The sequence below is a fragment of the Vitis vinifera genome, chromosome 14, assembly GCF_030704535.1.
Source record: "Vitis vinifera cultivar Pinot Noir 40024 chromosome 14, ASM3070453v1".
Lineage (NCBI taxonomy): Eukaryota > Viridiplantae > Streptophyta > Magnoliopsida > Vitales > Vitaceae > Vitis > Vitis vinifera.
In genome coordinates, this window is record NC_081818.1 from 27,121,277 (window position 1) to 27,138,524 (window position 17,248).

The 17,248-nt window shown below is 35.1% G+C and overlaps 3 protein-coding genes across 5 annotated transcripts; 2 read left to right on the top strand and 1 right to left on the bottom strand.

Moving 5' to 3' along the window:
* The first annotated feature begins 717 nt into the window (after positions 1-717).
* On the top strand, positions 718-9,871 carry LOC104881665 (uncharacterized). Of its 3 annotated transcripts, XM_010662547.3 has the most exons (20): positions 718-1,079; positions 1,273-1,337; positions 1,804-1,847; positions 2,646-2,688; positions 3,461-3,521; positions 3,732-3,799; positions 4,836-4,887; positions 5,337-5,401; positions 5,504-5,570; positions 5,703-5,763; positions 5,841-5,899; positions 5,978-6,058; positions 6,217-6,328; positions 7,262-7,350; positions 7,569-7,625; positions 8,435-8,558; positions 8,722-8,888; positions 8,974-9,046; positions 9,141-9,270; positions 9,344-9,871. In XM_010662547.3, the coding sequence occupies exons 1-20, from the start codon at positions 762-764 to the stop codon at positions 9,483-9,485; spliced, it is 1,878 nt and encodes a 625-aa protein (XP_010660849.1). In that variant the 5' UTR covers positions 718-761; the 3' UTR covers positions 9,486-9,871. The 3 variants fall into 3 exon arrangements, with proteins under 3 accessions (XP_010660849.1, XP_019080568.1, XP_019080569.1); XM_019225023.2 differs by having other exon boundaries at positions 5,841-6,058; XM_019225024.2 differs by lacking the exon at positions 718-1,079 and having other exon boundaries at positions 1,273-1,345; positions 5,841-6,058.
* A 322-nt stretch (positions 9,872-10,193) lies between these two features.
* Positions 10,194-13,413, bottom strand: LOC100249145 (ribosomal RNA-processing protein 8). Its single transcript, XM_002272715.5, has 8 exons — positions 13,108-13,413; positions 12,830-12,881; positions 12,254-12,368; positions 12,052-12,146; positions 11,062-11,168; positions 10,861-10,975; positions 10,740-10,784; positions 10,194-10,616 (listed from the first exon to the last, which is right to left on the bottom strand). Exons 1-8 carry the CDS (start codon positions 13,296-13,298, stop codon positions 10,545-10,547), a joined length of 792 nt encoding a protein of 263 aa, XP_002272751.1. The 5' UTR covers positions 13,299-13,413; the 3' UTR covers positions 10,194-10,544.
* A 2,166-nt stretch (positions 13,414-15,579) lies between these two features.
* On the top strand, positions 15,580-17,230 carry LOC100243977 (chalcone isomerase-like protein 1). Its single transcript, XM_002272818.5, has 4 exons — positions 15,580-16,017; positions 16,442-16,685; positions 16,793-16,884; positions 16,981-17,230. The coding sequence occupies exons 1-4, from the start codon at positions 15,642-15,644 to the stop codon at positions 17,112-17,114; spliced, it is 846 nt and encodes a 281-aa protein (XP_002272854.2). The 5' UTR covers positions 15,580-15,641; the 3' UTR covers positions 17,115-17,230.
* Positions 17,231-17,248: the final 18 nt, after the last annotated feature.

Consider the following 17,248-nt stretch of genomic DNA (forward strand, 5'->3'; position numbering starts at 1 on the left):
GACAGGAATTTTTTTTTAAAAAAACTTTTTATTAGGATAGTTTTTTTGATAATGCCAATTCCCAGAAACTACCCTTAATATCTTATTTTGTTGAATCAGGTAAGGTTAGCCTGACTTGGACACCCACCCAACTCTAACTGTGTTTTTAGTTTTTCTAATTTTTAAAAGATAAAAATTTTAAAGTGTTAGGAATATTAAACACACTTTATAGAATTATTGTCAAAGTCATTTTTAATTTCTATGTTTTTATAATTTAGGTTTTGTTAGAATGTTGAAAAGTTTAGGAAAAGGCATATGAAAAATAGATAAAATGAATGAAGGGAAAAAGAAAAGGTAAGGAAAAATAAATTTAATTGAATAATTAAAATTTTCTTATTTATTTTTTCTTTCCTCTTTTATGTAAAGAATTGTATACTTTTATAAATAATTTTTTATTATATGGATTTTCCTTCGTATATTTGACTTTTCTAATATTTTCTATGATTCAGAATAATACAAAAGAATTTCAATAAAAAAGAAAAAATAATTGAAGAAAAATTTAAAATAAGTTAAATGGGTCCGTCCGACCCGTGGCCAATTCGGTTCCAAACCAAGATTTGTCGGGTCAGTCCGACCCGGAGGGTAGTCGCGCACAGTAGGGGCGCTTCCGTTTTTTTTTTTGAAAAGAATTAGCCACGTGGCAATGGGTTTATGGCATATTCATTCGTTGGCGCCAAGGGTTTAAACCCTAAAAGGGAGCACCACAATTGCAGAACTCAGGCATGGCTTCACTCAACCTTCACTCTCTTCACTCCCTTCACTCTCCTCCTCACCCATCACGATTCTCATCCCATTTCCTGAATACGATTTCACTTCAATTTTCCTCTCCAATTCCGTTCCCAACTCTAATTATTCGCCAATTCAACCGAATCTCGAGACCCTATTGTTTCAATGAACAAATGGACGTCCCTCTTGATTCATCCTCAGCTTTGTCCACCACCATGGACAAAAGCGCTGACCTAGTACTGGATAGCAACAAAAATGAATTGATTCGGAACGCTGTGTGGGTGGGCGTGGCCACGATCGCTAGCAAGATTCTGGTATTTCTTTTTCTATACATTTTGTTTGGTTGCTGAGAGAATTTAATTCACGGGAAGAAATTGAATAGAAGATTGACGCTTTTTTTATTTATTTATTATTTTCTGAACTGAATTTACTTGAGAAACTTTTGCTCAGCAAACAAAGATTGGTAAACGTGCTTCATTTTTATTTATTTTTTATTTAATGGTGTAGGGATTACTCAGGGAGATTGTTCTAGCTTCAGTTTTCGGGATAGGCCCGGTGGTTACTGCATTCAAGTATGAATGTATATATATGTTCTATTTTGTGCATTTTCCATTCTTTATTTGGTGTATGCGTACTACGTATGACAGGAATTATGATGTGGGCTATCAACTAGAAAGTACCAATATAATTATTTTGGCAAAGATTCAGTACTAAAGAAAGATTTCTTTGCTATTCTCGGCATACAATACAAGCCAGATTGATGGTTCTTGTATCACAGCTTTTGGGTTTGGAACTGGATTTATTCAAATTTTTGGGGGATAAAGACATGACATGTGTGAGCTGGTTTGGATGTCAAATCATGCAAAATATTCAGGGGGATATTATCCATGTTAATTATCACCCTTTTTTTGTTACCTGTTTTAATTATTGACTTATTTGTTGAAAGTTTATTCTGTTAAAGACACTTAGTTGTTGTCAAATTACACTTTTTACAAGTTCATTTATTTTGACTGCAATGTATGCATGTCTGTGTTTCAGATATGCTTCAGTGATTCCTGGCTTCACTGCATCGCTTTTGGGTGGTGAGTTTTTTCAAGATTATCGATTCATTTCAAATTTGAGTACCAAGTAAATGATATGATTCACCTTATAAATGCTGATATTAAAGGAAAAAGTATTCTTCTAAATACGTTTACGGTTAGTTGTAGTCACTGTTGATTCTGTAATTTAGAGGCAAGTGTTTTCTCTGATAGCCAAGCATTTATATATGTTAACAGCACCCAACATAAGGAGGCAAACATAGGTATGCGGAACATATATAAAAGTCACTCAATGCAACATAAAAGGAAGAGAAACAAAACAAAATAAAAAAAGGTCCCCTCCACTTAGGCTGTGCCCAACCAATCGATGAAATCTAATATAGACATTGGCTCCTCATACCTAGCATAAAGCAAAGAGGAACACCAGAAATAATTTTTGATAGCCTAGAATAAGCACAATGGAGCAGTCCTTCTCACCTTTCTTCTTTTCTTACCCACACAAGTCCGCTACCAACTTAAAAGGGCCTCTTTAATGAGGGAGGGAATCACTAGATCTATGCCAAACAACAAAAAAATCAAATTGCATGATGTCCTTGTTGTAGTACAAACTACAAAGTCCTTAGAGATGAATGTTTTTATAAAAATTATAAATGATATCAGTCTCTCAATTTTTGTTCCTATGCTACCATAAGCCTTGTTTGTAAGACCACTTATGTTTGCATCTGCAGCAATTATATACTTTTACTGAATTGTATAAAACAGTTTAAAATGTAAAAAATGGTTTTCTGTACATTATTTTTGTGCTTATTCAATGTTATAACTAGTTGGAACTTCATGCAGGTGTAAATGGTCCTATCCACATTACTATGGCTACCACTCTAAGGTTGTGCATCCCACCTGTGGTGTGAGCATTTTAATCTACTGAACATCATCATTTGTTATTAGAGTAACTGGACATACATGCCGCATAAAGGTTGACATACTTTCATTTATTTCTTTTGCTTAATGATGATTTCATATTAGTCATTTTTTTTCATGATAGGGGTAACTGTCCAGTATTCTTTTTGTGGATAATCTTAGTGGGTTATAAGGAGTAAGCTCTATGTCGTTAGTCATGATTCTTTTTTCTTTTCTAAGTTACACTAGAAGGAGCACTAGGATTATGATTAGAGCTTCGGTAAAGGGTATTTTTAGTTTTATTAGTTTCATTAATTTCTTACATCCAGATATGTAGGTTTGTAATAGATTCACAGTTTGCTAGCCTACAGAAACAAAGAAACGTAAATCTGAGTTGTTTTTGCCAGTCTTCAGAAAGGAAAGAAATCAACTATTGACTAAGTGAGATTGCTGGTACTTCATGTACTTGTGTTTTCAAATGGATTTTTGTTGATGTAATGAATGCACAAGTTTTGAAGACATGGAACTCCAATACCTAACATGGGAAAGATTCTCTGTTAAAAAAATGTAAAAAATAATTTGGCTTTCATTTTGTGATTAACTAACTACTGGTGTATGCTAGGTTGCTAGCGTATGGTCCAAGAAAAAGAATTGCTCATATGTATATTGATAAGATCCTTTTTAATCTGTTCATGAGGATTATTTGTTAAACATTTACCCTAGATTTTGATATTTGTGAATTGCCCATTGCTGATCAGCAAGCTTCCAGAGGTGCGGAGGAGGAAGCTGTTTCAACATACAAATGCTTTCATGTTCCTGGTATACATATCATATGGTTGTCCAAATCATCCTTTGTATTTTGGAAAGGCATTTTCATCCTTTGCTTCTATTTGAAATTCATATCAATGAATAGTTTGTTTTTGATTTATAAAATAAAATCATATGGTTATGTATGGTTCTCCATCAGTACCTCATCTGCATCTTGTGGGTTCCTTTCTCACATTTGTGGAAATTATTTTTCTGATGCAGGTAGGAGCTGCTGTGGGCTCTGTTGTGTTTGTATTTGCTGAGTCCATTATTCATATTTATGCTCCTGGGTAAGAATTCTCGAAGGTTGAACAAAATTTATAATGAGAAAAAAGCTCGGTAGGTATTGTTAAAGCTGAGTTTTCATGGATCTCCAGTATGTTGTAGGGTTATGCATGTAGATGCAAATTCCATGGTTACATTATCATCAACAAATTCTGTTTTAATTTTTTTTTCTTTTTTTTTTTTAAATTATATCACTATTATATCCAAAGAGAGAAAAAATAAACATCAACATGAAAACAATTCATTTTGCATGGATCTATGATCTGGTGTTTTTTTTTCTTTTTTTTTTTTTTGATAGACAACACATGCATTAAAAAACACCAAAAAGGAGGGGGCACACCCTAAGTATACAGGCTGTATATACAGAAAAAAGCCAAATCACATCTCATACAAAGATGGTCCACACTAACAAACAAAGCATGATATGATGTATTTTAGCTCGTATTGGATGTTTAATACCCAAATGTTTTCTTTATTTATTTTATGCCTTTGTCACATTCTTAATTTTTTAAATCATTTTTATAGTTTTTAGGGATTGTCTGTCTTTGCATTGCAACTGAAACTGAGTTATGTCACTGCTATTGAGTTGGATGATATTATTTCATACCAAATTTGGTATCAATACTTTGAAGCATTGGTGAAGTGCACTGCATGCTTCCTCATGCATTTTAGAAAACTACAATGTTTTCAGTTATTTTTATTTTTATTTTTTACTTATTTGTTTCTTTCCAAAGTTTGTTCTTTCAAATATTAATAATCATACTTCCCATATGTCAACAGTTGTGCTCTAGAATATTGGAAGCTCACATGACATCAAAATTAGTAAATTAGTCCTTTGGCCAAATTAGTATTAATGAATTATCATCTAAATAACAGTAATCACCCACCTCCAGGCTCTGGTTCCTCTAGGCTCTGCTTTCCATGCTTACTTTATTATGAGGCTGTTATTGGTATATATGAAGGCTACATTGTCAAAGCATTATACCCTTTTAAAATCTACTTTGCTGACTGCTTATTTGTTTACATTTTCAATATTTACAGATTTTGGGTCTTGGCAGAAGGACAAATAACTAGAGAAATAGCAATTGCACAAGTAATTCTGCTTCATTTGAGTACATTCAAAGTTTCTGTTATTGTATCATTTACTGTTTAAGGTTAGTCATGTGCATTTCGAGACCATATTCGTATATCGGCAGAGACTGAAATACCAAGTCTACTCTGCTTAGTCCCCAAACTATTCACTAATCTGTGAAATTCATACTAGGTGGGTATAATACCATGTCTACTGATAGCCAAGTACGAGGGAAATGGATGTTTCCTCAAACATCTGATTGAAATTTTCATGTCATATGATAGCCTTATTTCTGCATGCATGTTAGATGAATGCTGTTTGGTGTGCACAATTATGTGGCCAGTTGAGCCTGCTTTTTCATCGCTACTTTCTCTATGACTAAGTCATGTTGGTTATCATCAAATAAGTAGGTCCACTGTACACAAAAGTTTTAATTTACTTATCACTGCCTGCTTTCTGTGTTTTCTCAGCTGAAAATAATGGTTCCCTGCATAATTTTTGCTGGTCCTGTTGGACTTGGCTTTGGATATATGAGGTAAGAATTATACTCTTAATATGCATTCATCTGGTTATTGTTTTTCTTCCTCATGAAATTCTTATGTAAAAGAAAGTTTAGTAATCATCTCCTTGCTTTCAGCGCAGAAGGAAGTAACTTCCTTCCTTCTATTAGCCCTGCTTTGTCAAGCATGCTCATAATTGCCACTGTAAGTCACCATCCAATAAGATTCCCTGCTACTACCTTTCAATTTCTTCTTGTTTCTTTGTCATTGTACTAGAAAAGATGCCGTCATATTTGTAGAGGGATTCAAGTGTTAAACTCCTATCTTGACTTGCAGTGTATTGTATATGTTCTCATGAGACGATTAAATCCTCTTCTAGCAGGTGATGCATTATCTGGTATGTGAGGAACTGTGTGATCCTCTTTGTTTGATACAAAGTGATGTTCATGTAATAGTGATCAGTACTTTCTTTAGGTGGAATGCTAATATCTTTTGGAGCTTCAATTGGTTCTTTTCTGCAGTGGATTATCCAGGTTTTTAAAATTGATATTACTTTAGATTTGGACATTCTGCATTCTTTTTTACAATATTATTACTCATGTGCCTTTCAGGTCATTATGCATGAGAGAATGTGGCAAAATTCCAATCCGGTTCCATGGATGAATGTTTTAAAGGATAAAGATGTTCATGAGGTTTCTACTGTCTGCTCCTTGGATCATGGGCATTCATATTGTTATTCTTTGGTCACTGCATCAAAATATATTTTTATTTGGAAATTTTACCTTTATTTATTAGATGATGACAAACATTCCCAGCAGATGCTAAATTAACATTTTTTTTTTCTGCTCAGTTTTTCTCATTGATGCTTCCAGCCACAATCAGTTCAGGCTTGACACAAATTGCATCGTTCACTGATTTTTATTTTGCATCTCTCATACCTGGTGCTGCTGCTGGTATCTCTTGTGAGTAGACATCCACTAGCTTTCATCATTGAAAGTGTCAGTTTGAACTTCATAGGACAATTTTCTATCTTAAGACACAATGTTCCTATTTCTGCTTCTAGAGTGGCTCCTTATGCCATAGTTTTAGGATTTCTAACCTTTTTATGTTTGGCAGGCAAGTGTTTTGACCAGATATTTTCTGAATAGAACATTAAAGAAACACTTGAAATTTCTTTTTCTAATCAGAATAGTTTTCATCTAATGTGGTGAGAAACCAAAGATATGCACATGTGTGAAATCCTTTATGAAATATCATTTCTTTGGGTAATTCTACAAAGACAAAAAAAAAAGTGGAGCCAAAGATAATGTGTATTTGCCTCCTGTGTGCATTTATTTTGTATTACTTGTTACATCATGATGTGAGTAGTATGGACCTTATAATGCTGATCATAGGCCCTACTGAAAACTCCTATCTGGGTCTCATGTTTTGCATACCGACAGCAATATAATGGAGCTTTCCTTATTGTCCTTGTTTCTCTGATGTGAATGTGGAAATGTAGATATTGCATCATTGGACTGGCTTAGTTTTGAATTGTACATACATTGCCATGTGCTCATATTGTGGTCCAAGAATGTTGTGGTTAGTAATTCTAAACACCGCGGGTCACAAAGAAAGGAAAAAAAGATTGGCAATGTCAAACTTCTTGTTAGGACAAGCAAGGAAGAATTGTACCTATTTTTATTGGAAGGGGGCATAAGGAATCTAGCCAACTGCTCTAAAACCATATACGTGTCAGCGTGTGTGTTTCCCATTTGTAATTGAAATACTTTATTATTATTCAACATCTATAAATACGAGGATAAACTTGAATTGTTTTTACTCTGTTATTTTTCTGTATTCTTTTCTTCATTTAAAACTTTGTTTCTGCTACACTGACATAATTGCATTCTTAGATGCTTATCTTTTGGTCATGGCACCATTGGGCCTACTTTCAAGCATGATTGTACTGCCTCTTCTACCTACTTTCTCAAGAGTGGCAAAGGTATTTTAACTGACCACCCCTCGGCCCCTTATTACTTGATTTATTTATTATTTTTGTTGTCATTAAGAATCTCTTTGATCATTTTTACTTAATTTGGGTTGCCTTTGTGCTGTCCCTTTTGTCCCCTCTGGGAATATATTTGTGTGTTTTCTTGTAAAAGGGGACACAGCTCTCACTTCATGATGAATCTTCTAAAACACAAATAACATCTTTTGTAGACTTTATCATGGCCTCACCTAATGGAGATCCTCATACGAGCAGTTCTACTTTGCATGGTAAGATTCTACATTTGGGTGGGGTTGGCTTCAGTGTGCATTTTAAGTTGAGCATGGTTATCAGCATGTCCATTCTGAATTTCTAATTGTCCAGAAAATGCAGCTTGAGAATATAACTTTCAACCATGGCATGTCTTGTAAGAGTCAGATACAGATACTTGCCAAGACATGGTGAAAGGCAATCACCAGTCAATGGTGTTAAGGTCCTGTATTTCATCTCTAAACCTGGAAAATTGCTAACCCATTCTAAAATTTGAAGTATTAACAGACTGATTTGATTAAAGATCTGAACTCCGCAATTTGGCTATTGTTGATACCAATGACATTATTGCAAATTAGCCTGCAGAAGACTGGCTTTGCTTAAAATGGATTGACAGCCTGAAAAGGGAAAATGATAATCAATTTCTACTTGCCTTTTTAGTTAATGAAGTGGAGTTAGGGAAACTGAAGTAGCAAGTAAAAATAACAAGAGAACAGCATTGAGACATTCTTGAAATAAGTTAAGGCAAGAATAAAATTATGAATCGATTTGACAGTATTTTTAATTGCATTTCAGATAGAAAAGGGGCGGAGAAATTTGACAGTACTTCTAATCACATTTCAGATGGAAAAGGGGCTGATATTTCTCTGCACTCTTCGATGTTCTCGTTTTACTAAAAAATATCAACGCATTTTTGACGCAATGTTTGCAAATGTTCATGGATTTAAAATTTCAGATGGGTTTTAGCCAAACTTTGGATGTTATGAAAATGAGCCTTCTTGCTACGAAGGGATGTCTGACAGGTTTGGGTTATCCTTGTCTTTGGCAGGTACTAATCCTGCCTGTTTTATCAACAATGTGTGTATTGGCAAAACCAATCATCCGTGTATTATTTCAACGATATGCATTTGATTCTGCAGCAAGCACTCTGGTTTCTTCTCTGTTTCTTTGTTGTGAGTATCATGCTAGTTGTTTTGAAGGCTTTAGCATAACCAATTTTCCAGATTCCTCATTTTGACCAATAAAGCATGATTACCGAAGTCTATATTTTTAATCGTTTTACAACCCAAACAGCCAGTGAATACTGACTGAAGTTTCTTGACACATTCCCCACAGATTCTCTTGGCTCACCATTCTACATCATCAGAGAATTGCTAGATGCAATTTTTTATGCCCTTGGAGATGGACAACAACCATTTCTCATCACTGTGTGTGCTATTGCTTTGAATGCCATCCTAGACTGGCTTTTTACCTCCAGATTCCACCTTGGAGCACAGGGACTGGTATATTGCAATTTAATTTCTGCAACTAATATTAGAAAGGAAAAAAATTGATAAATTGGCTTTAACTAACAAAGTGCATTATTAGGCACTTTCAACGTCAATTGTTACTGCTTTGTCAGTCTTGATACTGTTCCATCTCCTCGTGAAGAAATTAGCAGGTAAGTGTAGATAGAAAAAAGTTGGTCTACTAAACACTGGAATCCCTAGCTAAGTAATTTACATAACCTATAATTTTGCTGCCTCTGTTTACAGGAGTAATTGACTATGCAGCACTGGTGTGTCCTCTCTTGCTTCTATTTTCTTGCTGTGTTGTCTCTGGCCTCACCACATCCTTTGCCTATAGGACATTGCAAAGTCTTTTGTCCTCTGTGTTTATCCTAAGGTCAATTCCTGTTAAACAAACTGTTGAATTCATGTTTGTGTTGGTTTTGGTGACTCTAATTCCATGCTTGCAGGTTTCATAGGATTCAAGAGTTGCTCTCCATTTCTATGGCTGGTCTTGCAGGGATCATTAGCTTTTTCTTTCCACTTATTGTGCTTCATTTCTCCGGATTCAGACTAGTGAGGGAAATGTCCGATACATTGAAGAACAGATAGTACAATTTTAAATCCTCATTCTCAATATCGTCCCTTATGAACGTGGCTGTACCTCCATCCAGACTGAATTTTATAACCATGGCTAATTGTGGTCAGACAGAAGCAACCATCCACCATCCGCATTGCAACTTAGTTTTTACCTACTCATTACTATTCTGTAACCAAAAGAGTAAATGGTGGAATCGGTTTGAACTATGGATGTTTACACTTAACAGAGAATTTCTTGTGCAGATGGCCTCTAGGCCACATTAAGATAGAACAGCGTATTGTAAGAGGCAGGTTCTTTGTACAAAACAAACCCACTTGTAAAGAAACGTACCAGTGTTGTAACAATGCTTTATTTGAGTGGATTATGACCTTCATTAACACGAAGGGTTCGTGCCTAAGCTGCATCTGTTAAAGCTTGTGTTTTCTTAGTGACACTTCTTTTTGAAGCTTTCCTCAGATCTTCACTGACTCGGTGCTTTTATTTTTAGGCAACAACTATAGGAAACTTGGATCAAATCCTACTAGGCCAAGGGTGGAAGCAAAAGATCTGTGCTAGTATAAATGTTGGGGTTCTACATTGCCCAGTAAATCCATGTGCATGAATCCCGTGCGCTAAACTGCTAACTTAAGAAGATAAATGCAGTTTAGAGAATAGCAGTTAAAAACTTAAATCTTCCATAAAAATTTTTTAAAATCTTCCAGGGAGCATTTAACCAAGACTCAATACAAATAAAATTCTATTATATGTATGTCTCAAAATTACAGACGCTCAACCAAAACAAAATTTCAGAAATTTATAATACATTAAGCAAAGAACCTAATGCAAGTACTCCCGTCAAATGTATTTGGATTATTCCAAATCTACAGTTGCTATACTTCTTATAAAGACAGGGTTCAAAAGTTTCAGTTAAATCCCTCTGCAGTGAATCTATGCATGACCTGTGCTGCTGCAAATCAATGTATCCATGATGATAAGGGGCAGCACAGTTAATGGTTAATATTCCAAGTAACAAGTACAGCAATGCAATTGCATCCCTGATAATTGCATAACAGAAGTAGTTTGGTGTGAGGTCAACGGCGCTTGTACAAACAAGGTTTCAGCTCTGGCCAATCAATTTCCTTTACCTTGGAGTTTTGCTTCTCCTGCAAAGTAAAGGCTGTTAATGAGGAGATAATTTTCCTAATGAGCAGAGAGAATGGAATTTCATACAAAAAACAGGACTATATACTCTCTCTAGGAAGCAAAACAAAACTAAGCTATGGTACCTTTTTCTTGAAGTATAACAAGATAAACATTTTATTTGAAAAGTCCTGCACATAGTAAGTATCAATTAGCATGAAGAAAGGATTAATTTATTTCTAGAAGACAAGAGGAACATGAATAAACCTTTGATTCTAGTGTAAAACCTAGCTTGCAGATGGCTTTTGAAAACCTATTTGGGTCTGCTCCTCCATTACTTGGATCGAACCTACTCTTTACCTCTGCTATCAGAAGCCAACCACTGTAAAAGGAAAATCTAAGTTAACAAATTACAAAGCAATATAAGCAGAGTGATAAAAAAGCTTTAGATAAAAATTGTAAGCAAACCATGGTTTAAGAACTCTATGCGCCTCCTGAAGATAGCTTGAGAAGTTAGTCCCCATCAGTGAAAGGCAGAAAACAGCAACATCAATCGATGAAGATTCAAGCGGCGTCTAGATTTTAAAGCACAAATATCTCTTTGGTTAGATTGTCATACATAGGATACTCCACAAAGAGACTTGCCAATAAATTCCACAGCACCTAATGACCATGCTTTAAAAAATTTGAAGTTAAAACTGAAAAGGTTATGTAAATTATTGTAATTTAGCACAAGTATAACTCTAAACTTCCTACGTTTTTGCATGTATTGGCAATCACCAATATCATTGGGTCCATTACTAACTTGTTTTTTGTGCAGTTGCACGTATCCGCAAAATCAACATAATGGGTTACATTACAAACTTCCTAGTTTTTGCATGAATCTACAAGCATCAACATCATAGGGTACATTATTAAAACAGAGCATACACGCATAAAATTACTAGGAGATATATTCAGAAAATATAGACAAACACAAGAAACAGATCTACTAAATCAACTGTTAACTTACTAATTTCAATGATTATTGCCCATATGGGTTAGAAGAATTAGCATGCGTCACAAATAGAAGTTTTGATCCTTTAAATCCCTAATTCAAACATTTATGATAGAATGAATCCTAGACCAAGATGCTCTTTTGAATGCAAAGTTAATTTGTTTTTGATGCACATGGGATCAAGCTATAGAAGCTTTTGTCTTCTATTCCACTTGAGTTGAATCAGTGTCGGAGGAAGCATGTTCCAAAAGAAGCATAACTAAAAGTCTAACACAACATTTCCTCATGTCTCATATGTATGTGCCCCTTGTGACTGAGTTTCATAGTGTATAATATTCAAGCAGCCAGAAATGAGAGATGATGCTAATAAACAATGAAGTGAGGGAAAAGGCCATTTGATTGCATGTTGCTCAACATATAATCATAAAATCCTTCAAAGTATTTGAGAGGAAAGTGCATACATTTGACATATCACAAACAATCACTGAAGGATCACTTGAGACAAGATCAAAGGAGAAAACTTTATTCTTCACATTTCTTGCAAGGCGAGCATCCCCTGGAACACAATGGAATAAGATAACATTGTAGTAGCAAAAAAACACAGCATACTAGGAAGTGCCAGCCATTTGGTTAAATTCAATTATTAGGTTTAGAAGTTCTCACCGCATCCAAAATCAGCCACAATCAAAGAAGGGCTGTGATCCTTTAGCCATTTTATGATAATATTAACTGGTTGCTGAGGCCAATGTGACATTTGCTCTTGATATCCTACATGATACTGGTAAAGTAAAATTTAAGTTTCTGCACAACTTCATAAAGTAAAACTCGAATCAGGAAATTGATAATCATATTCAGAAGCATCTTCTATTGTAAGATGTACACTGTCTAGTCCAATTTGTGAATACAGAATGAAGATTGAAAATAGTTGCTATACAATTTCCCAGCTAATAAAGAGAAAAAAGTTAGAATCCAAAGCTTAGTTCCGACCTTTGAACAATAAAAATTGCGATCTTTAGTAGAAGAAACACTATTCCCAATGCCCATCATCTACGCTAAAGGTTCAATTTTTGCCCTAATTTACAGTAAAATGTTCTTATTTTTCTTACATATTCACAGAACATATTAATATGCGGTAAAAAGCAAGGTAGGTACAGCCATTGAGAGACGATTGAGAACAGGGGAGAATTTTCCAAAAAAAATATAAAAATAAATATAAAAATTCATTCAAATGAATCTTACCACATTAAATAACGCAGGGTCTTCTTCAAAATAGCTAAGCGCCTCGCTTCCACTGAGAAAATTTGTCCCAGAAAAAAAAGATTTAAAAAATTCAAGTAGAAAAACAGAGAAAAGGGCCACACTATAGATCACGATAAAACCCTATTTGACAACAAAAGCAAATACAGTTTAAAAGACTAGAGGAGAAAAAAACCAAACCAACGCAATCAATTCTCTGTTTTCTTCTTCAATTATACTGTTAAGTTTAAGAGAAGGGAGAGTGAGTATTGAAAACGTACGTGCAAGTGTAGAGCTTCTCGTTGATCATCCGGAAATGCCCTCCTGATAACCTCGCCCTCATCTTATCCAGAAAACTACTCGACGACTTCGATTTTCCATCAACTTTTTCATGCTTCCTCTTCTTCTTGGTCTGAGATTCTCCGTTTTGGGGTGTTCTCCGTTTCCGGTTCACTCCCTTCTTGGCTTCCATTGCCGCCAACTCTCACACTCTGAGAACCCGATTTAGGGCCTCAAAACCCTAAATTCACCTCCAGGCCCAAATCATGGGTCTTGCCCTTGAAATCATTACGATTTAATTATTTTAACAATCATACTTTTACCCCCCAAAAAAACCCTAATTTCGTGAATTGAACGCTGCCTCTTTTTTTTTTTTTTTTTTTTTTTTAAATTTTTTAAAAATAAAATTTTTATTTCCTTATGTGAGTATATTATATTTTAAATATTATTTTGTTTAACAATAAGTTTGTATAATTGATTTAAATCCATAAAATAATTTTTCTTTTTGGATAACCCGAGTACTCATCGGGTAAATTTAGGGTATTATTAATAGGAGGATTTGAATCTATTTAAGTGAGTTACCTTCACAAGTCATGTATATATAATTAAATATAATTTTTATTTTTTAAAGATATGAAATATGATTTTTTTTTTCTTAACAAAGATATCTTAATTTTTTTTTAATATTTATGTTACATGAAAGTTTGTTATTATAGTTATAATTTTAAAAAAAAATAAGAATTAATTTTCCGATTATCTTTTGACACAAATATTTCACGTTATATAAATTTAAGGCCCATTTCCTATCCCATCCAAAGTGTCACTTGGGCCAAGGAGCCTGCTCGAAACTAGAGCCACCTTGAAAAGAAAACTTCTTTAAGTTTCGTAGGGGTTTGGAGTCATGGTTGCTTCCCTGTCCCTTTTATTTTACTTAAAGGGAAAGGAAGATATGACAAGTGGGAGGAGAAAAAATGAAGTGGAAAATGAGAAGATGTTGTGGGGAGGATGACCAAAGGAGGTTTAAGGTTTTTAGGTGAAGGAAGAAGAGAAGGGTTTTATAGTAATTTTATAGTCTTATCTGTTTTAAAAAATAAAAGAATTAGATAGGACATGTAAAGATGCTCTTTGATTATGGAATTATGAGAGTTGGGTGGGTGGTAGTGTTATGGGAGTGGTTAATAGGTCAAAATTGTTGTTGTTAGGATTTTAAATGATATATGACCACCGTATCGAATTGACACGAAATTTTAGCAAATTAGGGTCATTTCAAACTAGGGTAGTTATTAAAGAGAAGCCAAAATCGGATTGGAGTGGGTTAGGGAAGCTTTGTTCGAATTCTGAAAGTCTAGTTTGAAAATTTAGAATTGGACTTCTAGCTCTCTTTTCTCGTTTGAATTCAATTGAAAATCCATGAGGATTTTGGAACTGATGTTACTAATTGCATTGATTCAAATTCTTGGATGCTTCTTGTTTCCTCCTCTTTGCTTTGCTCAGTTTGAAATCCAAGCGGATTTCAATTAAACCTTTCATATGGTATTTAAACTGAAAATAAATATCATATCCATGACTAGTGTGGTAGCAGTTAGCACCAATTTATGTTAGATGATTTGAATATTTACTATTTAGTATCATCTAAATAATGTTATTTATGTACAAGTAAAACACATATTTGAACTTTAATATGAGAAATGAATCAATTATTTGATAGAATACTTTTTTATTAATATTTATTTATTTATTCTTAATTTAGTAAAAGAATTTTAAAAATATAAAATATTAAAAGGAGAGAATGAGAAATTTTCACATCTATTTTATGACATTTCAATTTTTAATTAAAACAGGGATGTTAATAAAATAATAATAATAAAAAAAAGGGCATCCCATACACATATGAATTGACTCACTTGTCTGCCTATTGGCAGAAATGGGTAATGACAGGCTCCTCAAAATGGATGATTCTCCCATTTAGGTTGAAGCAAGCACACCTTTCTAAACCCCTTATCTTCTTCTCTTCTATCTACACTTCTTCATGCATCCTTTCAATGTATTCAAGCATTGCACCACTCTCAAAGCTTTTCCATGTCCTTGGTGTCACAAATATATCTCCATCACCAGAACTGGCCCTTCTATCAAGACTCAAGGCCATCTACTCAATGTACTTAAAATGCAGGCACTGAATCAGATATGTTCACATTTTCATCAGGGTAAATTGTTGGAATGTGTGGATTCCATATTTATGGGAAAGGATTGGGAAAACAGAGCATCAAAAATAATTTTCAAGGTCCACCCACCAAGGTAATAACATTCAGCATTCAATGAGCCAACAATATTGATATGAACCTTCATCTCTATCCTATGCTTGCTCCAAGGTTGGCCAAGGAGACACACAGCCTCTATGTTTAACTGCAACTGTCAGCCCAATTTAATGCCTCTTATCTTCCCAGCCTTGACTCTCTCTATATAAGCCCCAATACCAATACCATTACTCACTCAACCTCCTTTTTTTCTAACTTCTTGTGCCTCTTACTTTTGAAGAATGGCAACTACTGTGGAGGATGTCATTGCCAAGGCTGAGATGGTTGAGATTGAGCCCAAGACTGGAGTAGCTCTGAAGCCTCAACTGCTGAAAGAGGAGAAGGTGAATGGCACTGAGCCAAAGCCCATGAATGGAGTGAAAGCAGATGAGGTTGGAAAAAATGAGGGTGTTCCAGAAGAGAAGGCAGAGGCTAGGAAAGAAGCGGCCAACGGCGGTGTTCCCAAGGACGAAGGAAAGAAGGAGGAGGTCGCAGTAGAGATTGAACCCAAGACAGGGGTTTCCTTCCCTGTTAAGGTGGAAGATGGGAAGCAGTTGAATGCTGTCGGCTTGAGGAAGAAGGCTATTCTTGGCTTGGGCATCAAGATTTATGGCTTTGGTATTACTCAATCACATCCCTATAATTCTTATACGTTTTTTTAAAAAAAAAAAACATTTATGAAAGACTTACAGCTGGTTAGATATGTTAAACAGATGAGGCATACCTGCTGAGGCAATTGATACAACTAAGATAATCATAGTATCTGTTATGATCTAACACAAACAATTGATCGAACTGCTCTATGATGCAAATTCAAATCCCTGTTCAAGACCAGACCAAGAAGGGAATTGATCATCAGTCCAAACTATCATAATTAACTTTGTACAGCCATGGAAGAAGCAAATAGATCAAAAACTTATTTTCAAGTTTTCACCAAGTTTATAACAACTGAATCTGATACAGGATTCTGCATGCAGCATGCCATACCCAGAGCTTGATTACAAGCTAACTACCCACATTATTCTTCATTTTTATTTTGCAGGAATATATGCAGACCAAGAGAAACTGAAAGATCTTCTAAAGTCAAAGATTGGGAAAGCCCCAGCAAAACCAACTAAGGACATGTATCAGGTGGTAATTGATAGTGATTTGTGGATGATGGTGAGGTTGGTAATAGTGTATTCAGGTCTCACCATGAGCATGGTAAGAAAAAACTTTGATGAAGGTCTTGGAGCATCCATCAAGAAACTCACTGGCGGCCGAAGGAATGATGAGCTCTCAAACAAGTAACACTTATTATCGTCCATTTTCTGCAACTATAAGAACCTATTTCGTCTTACATATTAGCAGGCTTTTACCCTGATTGCTTGACCTGTTTGTGCTTTGATCATAGGGTAATGGGTGAAGCATCTGATGACATTAAGCTAACATCCGGTTCTGTAATTGAGATCACCCGTCTTCCAGGCTACACTCTTGAGACAAAAGGTAAGGATACAATGACAAAAAGTCGTATATTCCCATGTTTTTCATTTGACAGGGCCAGGAATCTAACAACGAAAAATTGTGTTTGGTTGGTGGCAGTGATGGGTGAGGTGGTGAGCAAGGTTGAAAGTGAACTTCTCTGCAGGGCTTACATCCACATGTATTTGGGAGATGATGCCTTTGACAAGGATGCAAGGGAAAAATTCGGGGTCTCCCTGCTGTCTCTGTTCTAAACACAAACTTTTAGCAGTCTCCAGGTTTAAGAGGAATAAGGTCCAAGTCTACTTTGTAGTGACTGAACAACTGCTTAATAAGAGGGATGATGAACTGTACTCGGTTTGAATTTGCATCTGCATTTAGAGCTACA

Bases quoted from the DNA above. Each gene is read 5' to 3' on its own strand.
- LOC104881665 (XM_019225023.2), top strand. From the start codon at position 762: ATGGCTTCACTCAACCTTCACTCTCTTCACTCCCTTCACTCTCCTCCT. The intron at 8,559-8,721 runs GTGAGTATCATG...CATTCCCCACAG, and splicing joins TTCTTCTCTGTTTCTTTGTT to ATTCTCTTGGCTCACCATTC. The intron at 8,889-8,973 runs GTATATTGCAAT...GTGCATTATTAG, and splicing joins ACCTTGGAGCACAGGGACTG to GCACTTTCAACGTCAATTGT.
- LOC100243977 (XM_002272818.5), top strand. From the start codon at position 15,642: ATGGCAACTACTGTGGAGGATGTCATTGCCAAGGCTGAGATGGTTGAG. The intron at 16,686-16,792 runs GTAACACTTATT...CTTTGATCATAG, and splicing joins AATGATGAGCTCTCAAACAA to GGTAATGGGTGAAGCATCTG. The intron at 16,885-16,980 runs GTAAGGATACAA...GGTTGGTGGCAG, and splicing joins CTACACTCTTGAGACAAAAG to TGATGGGTGAGGTGGTGAGC.
- LOC100249145 (XM_002272715.5), bottom strand. From the start codon at position 13,298: ATGGAAGCCAAGAAGGGAGTGAACCGGAAACGGAGAACACCCCAAAAC. The intron at 10,976-11,061 runs GTTTGCTTACAA...TTCCTTTTACAG, and splicing joins CATAGAGTTCTTAAACCATG to TGGTTGGCTTCTGATAGCAG. The intron at 10,617-10,739 runs GTACCATAGCTT...TTTACTTTGCAG, and splicing joins TGTTATACTTCAAGAAAAAG to GAGAAGCAAAACTCCAAGGT.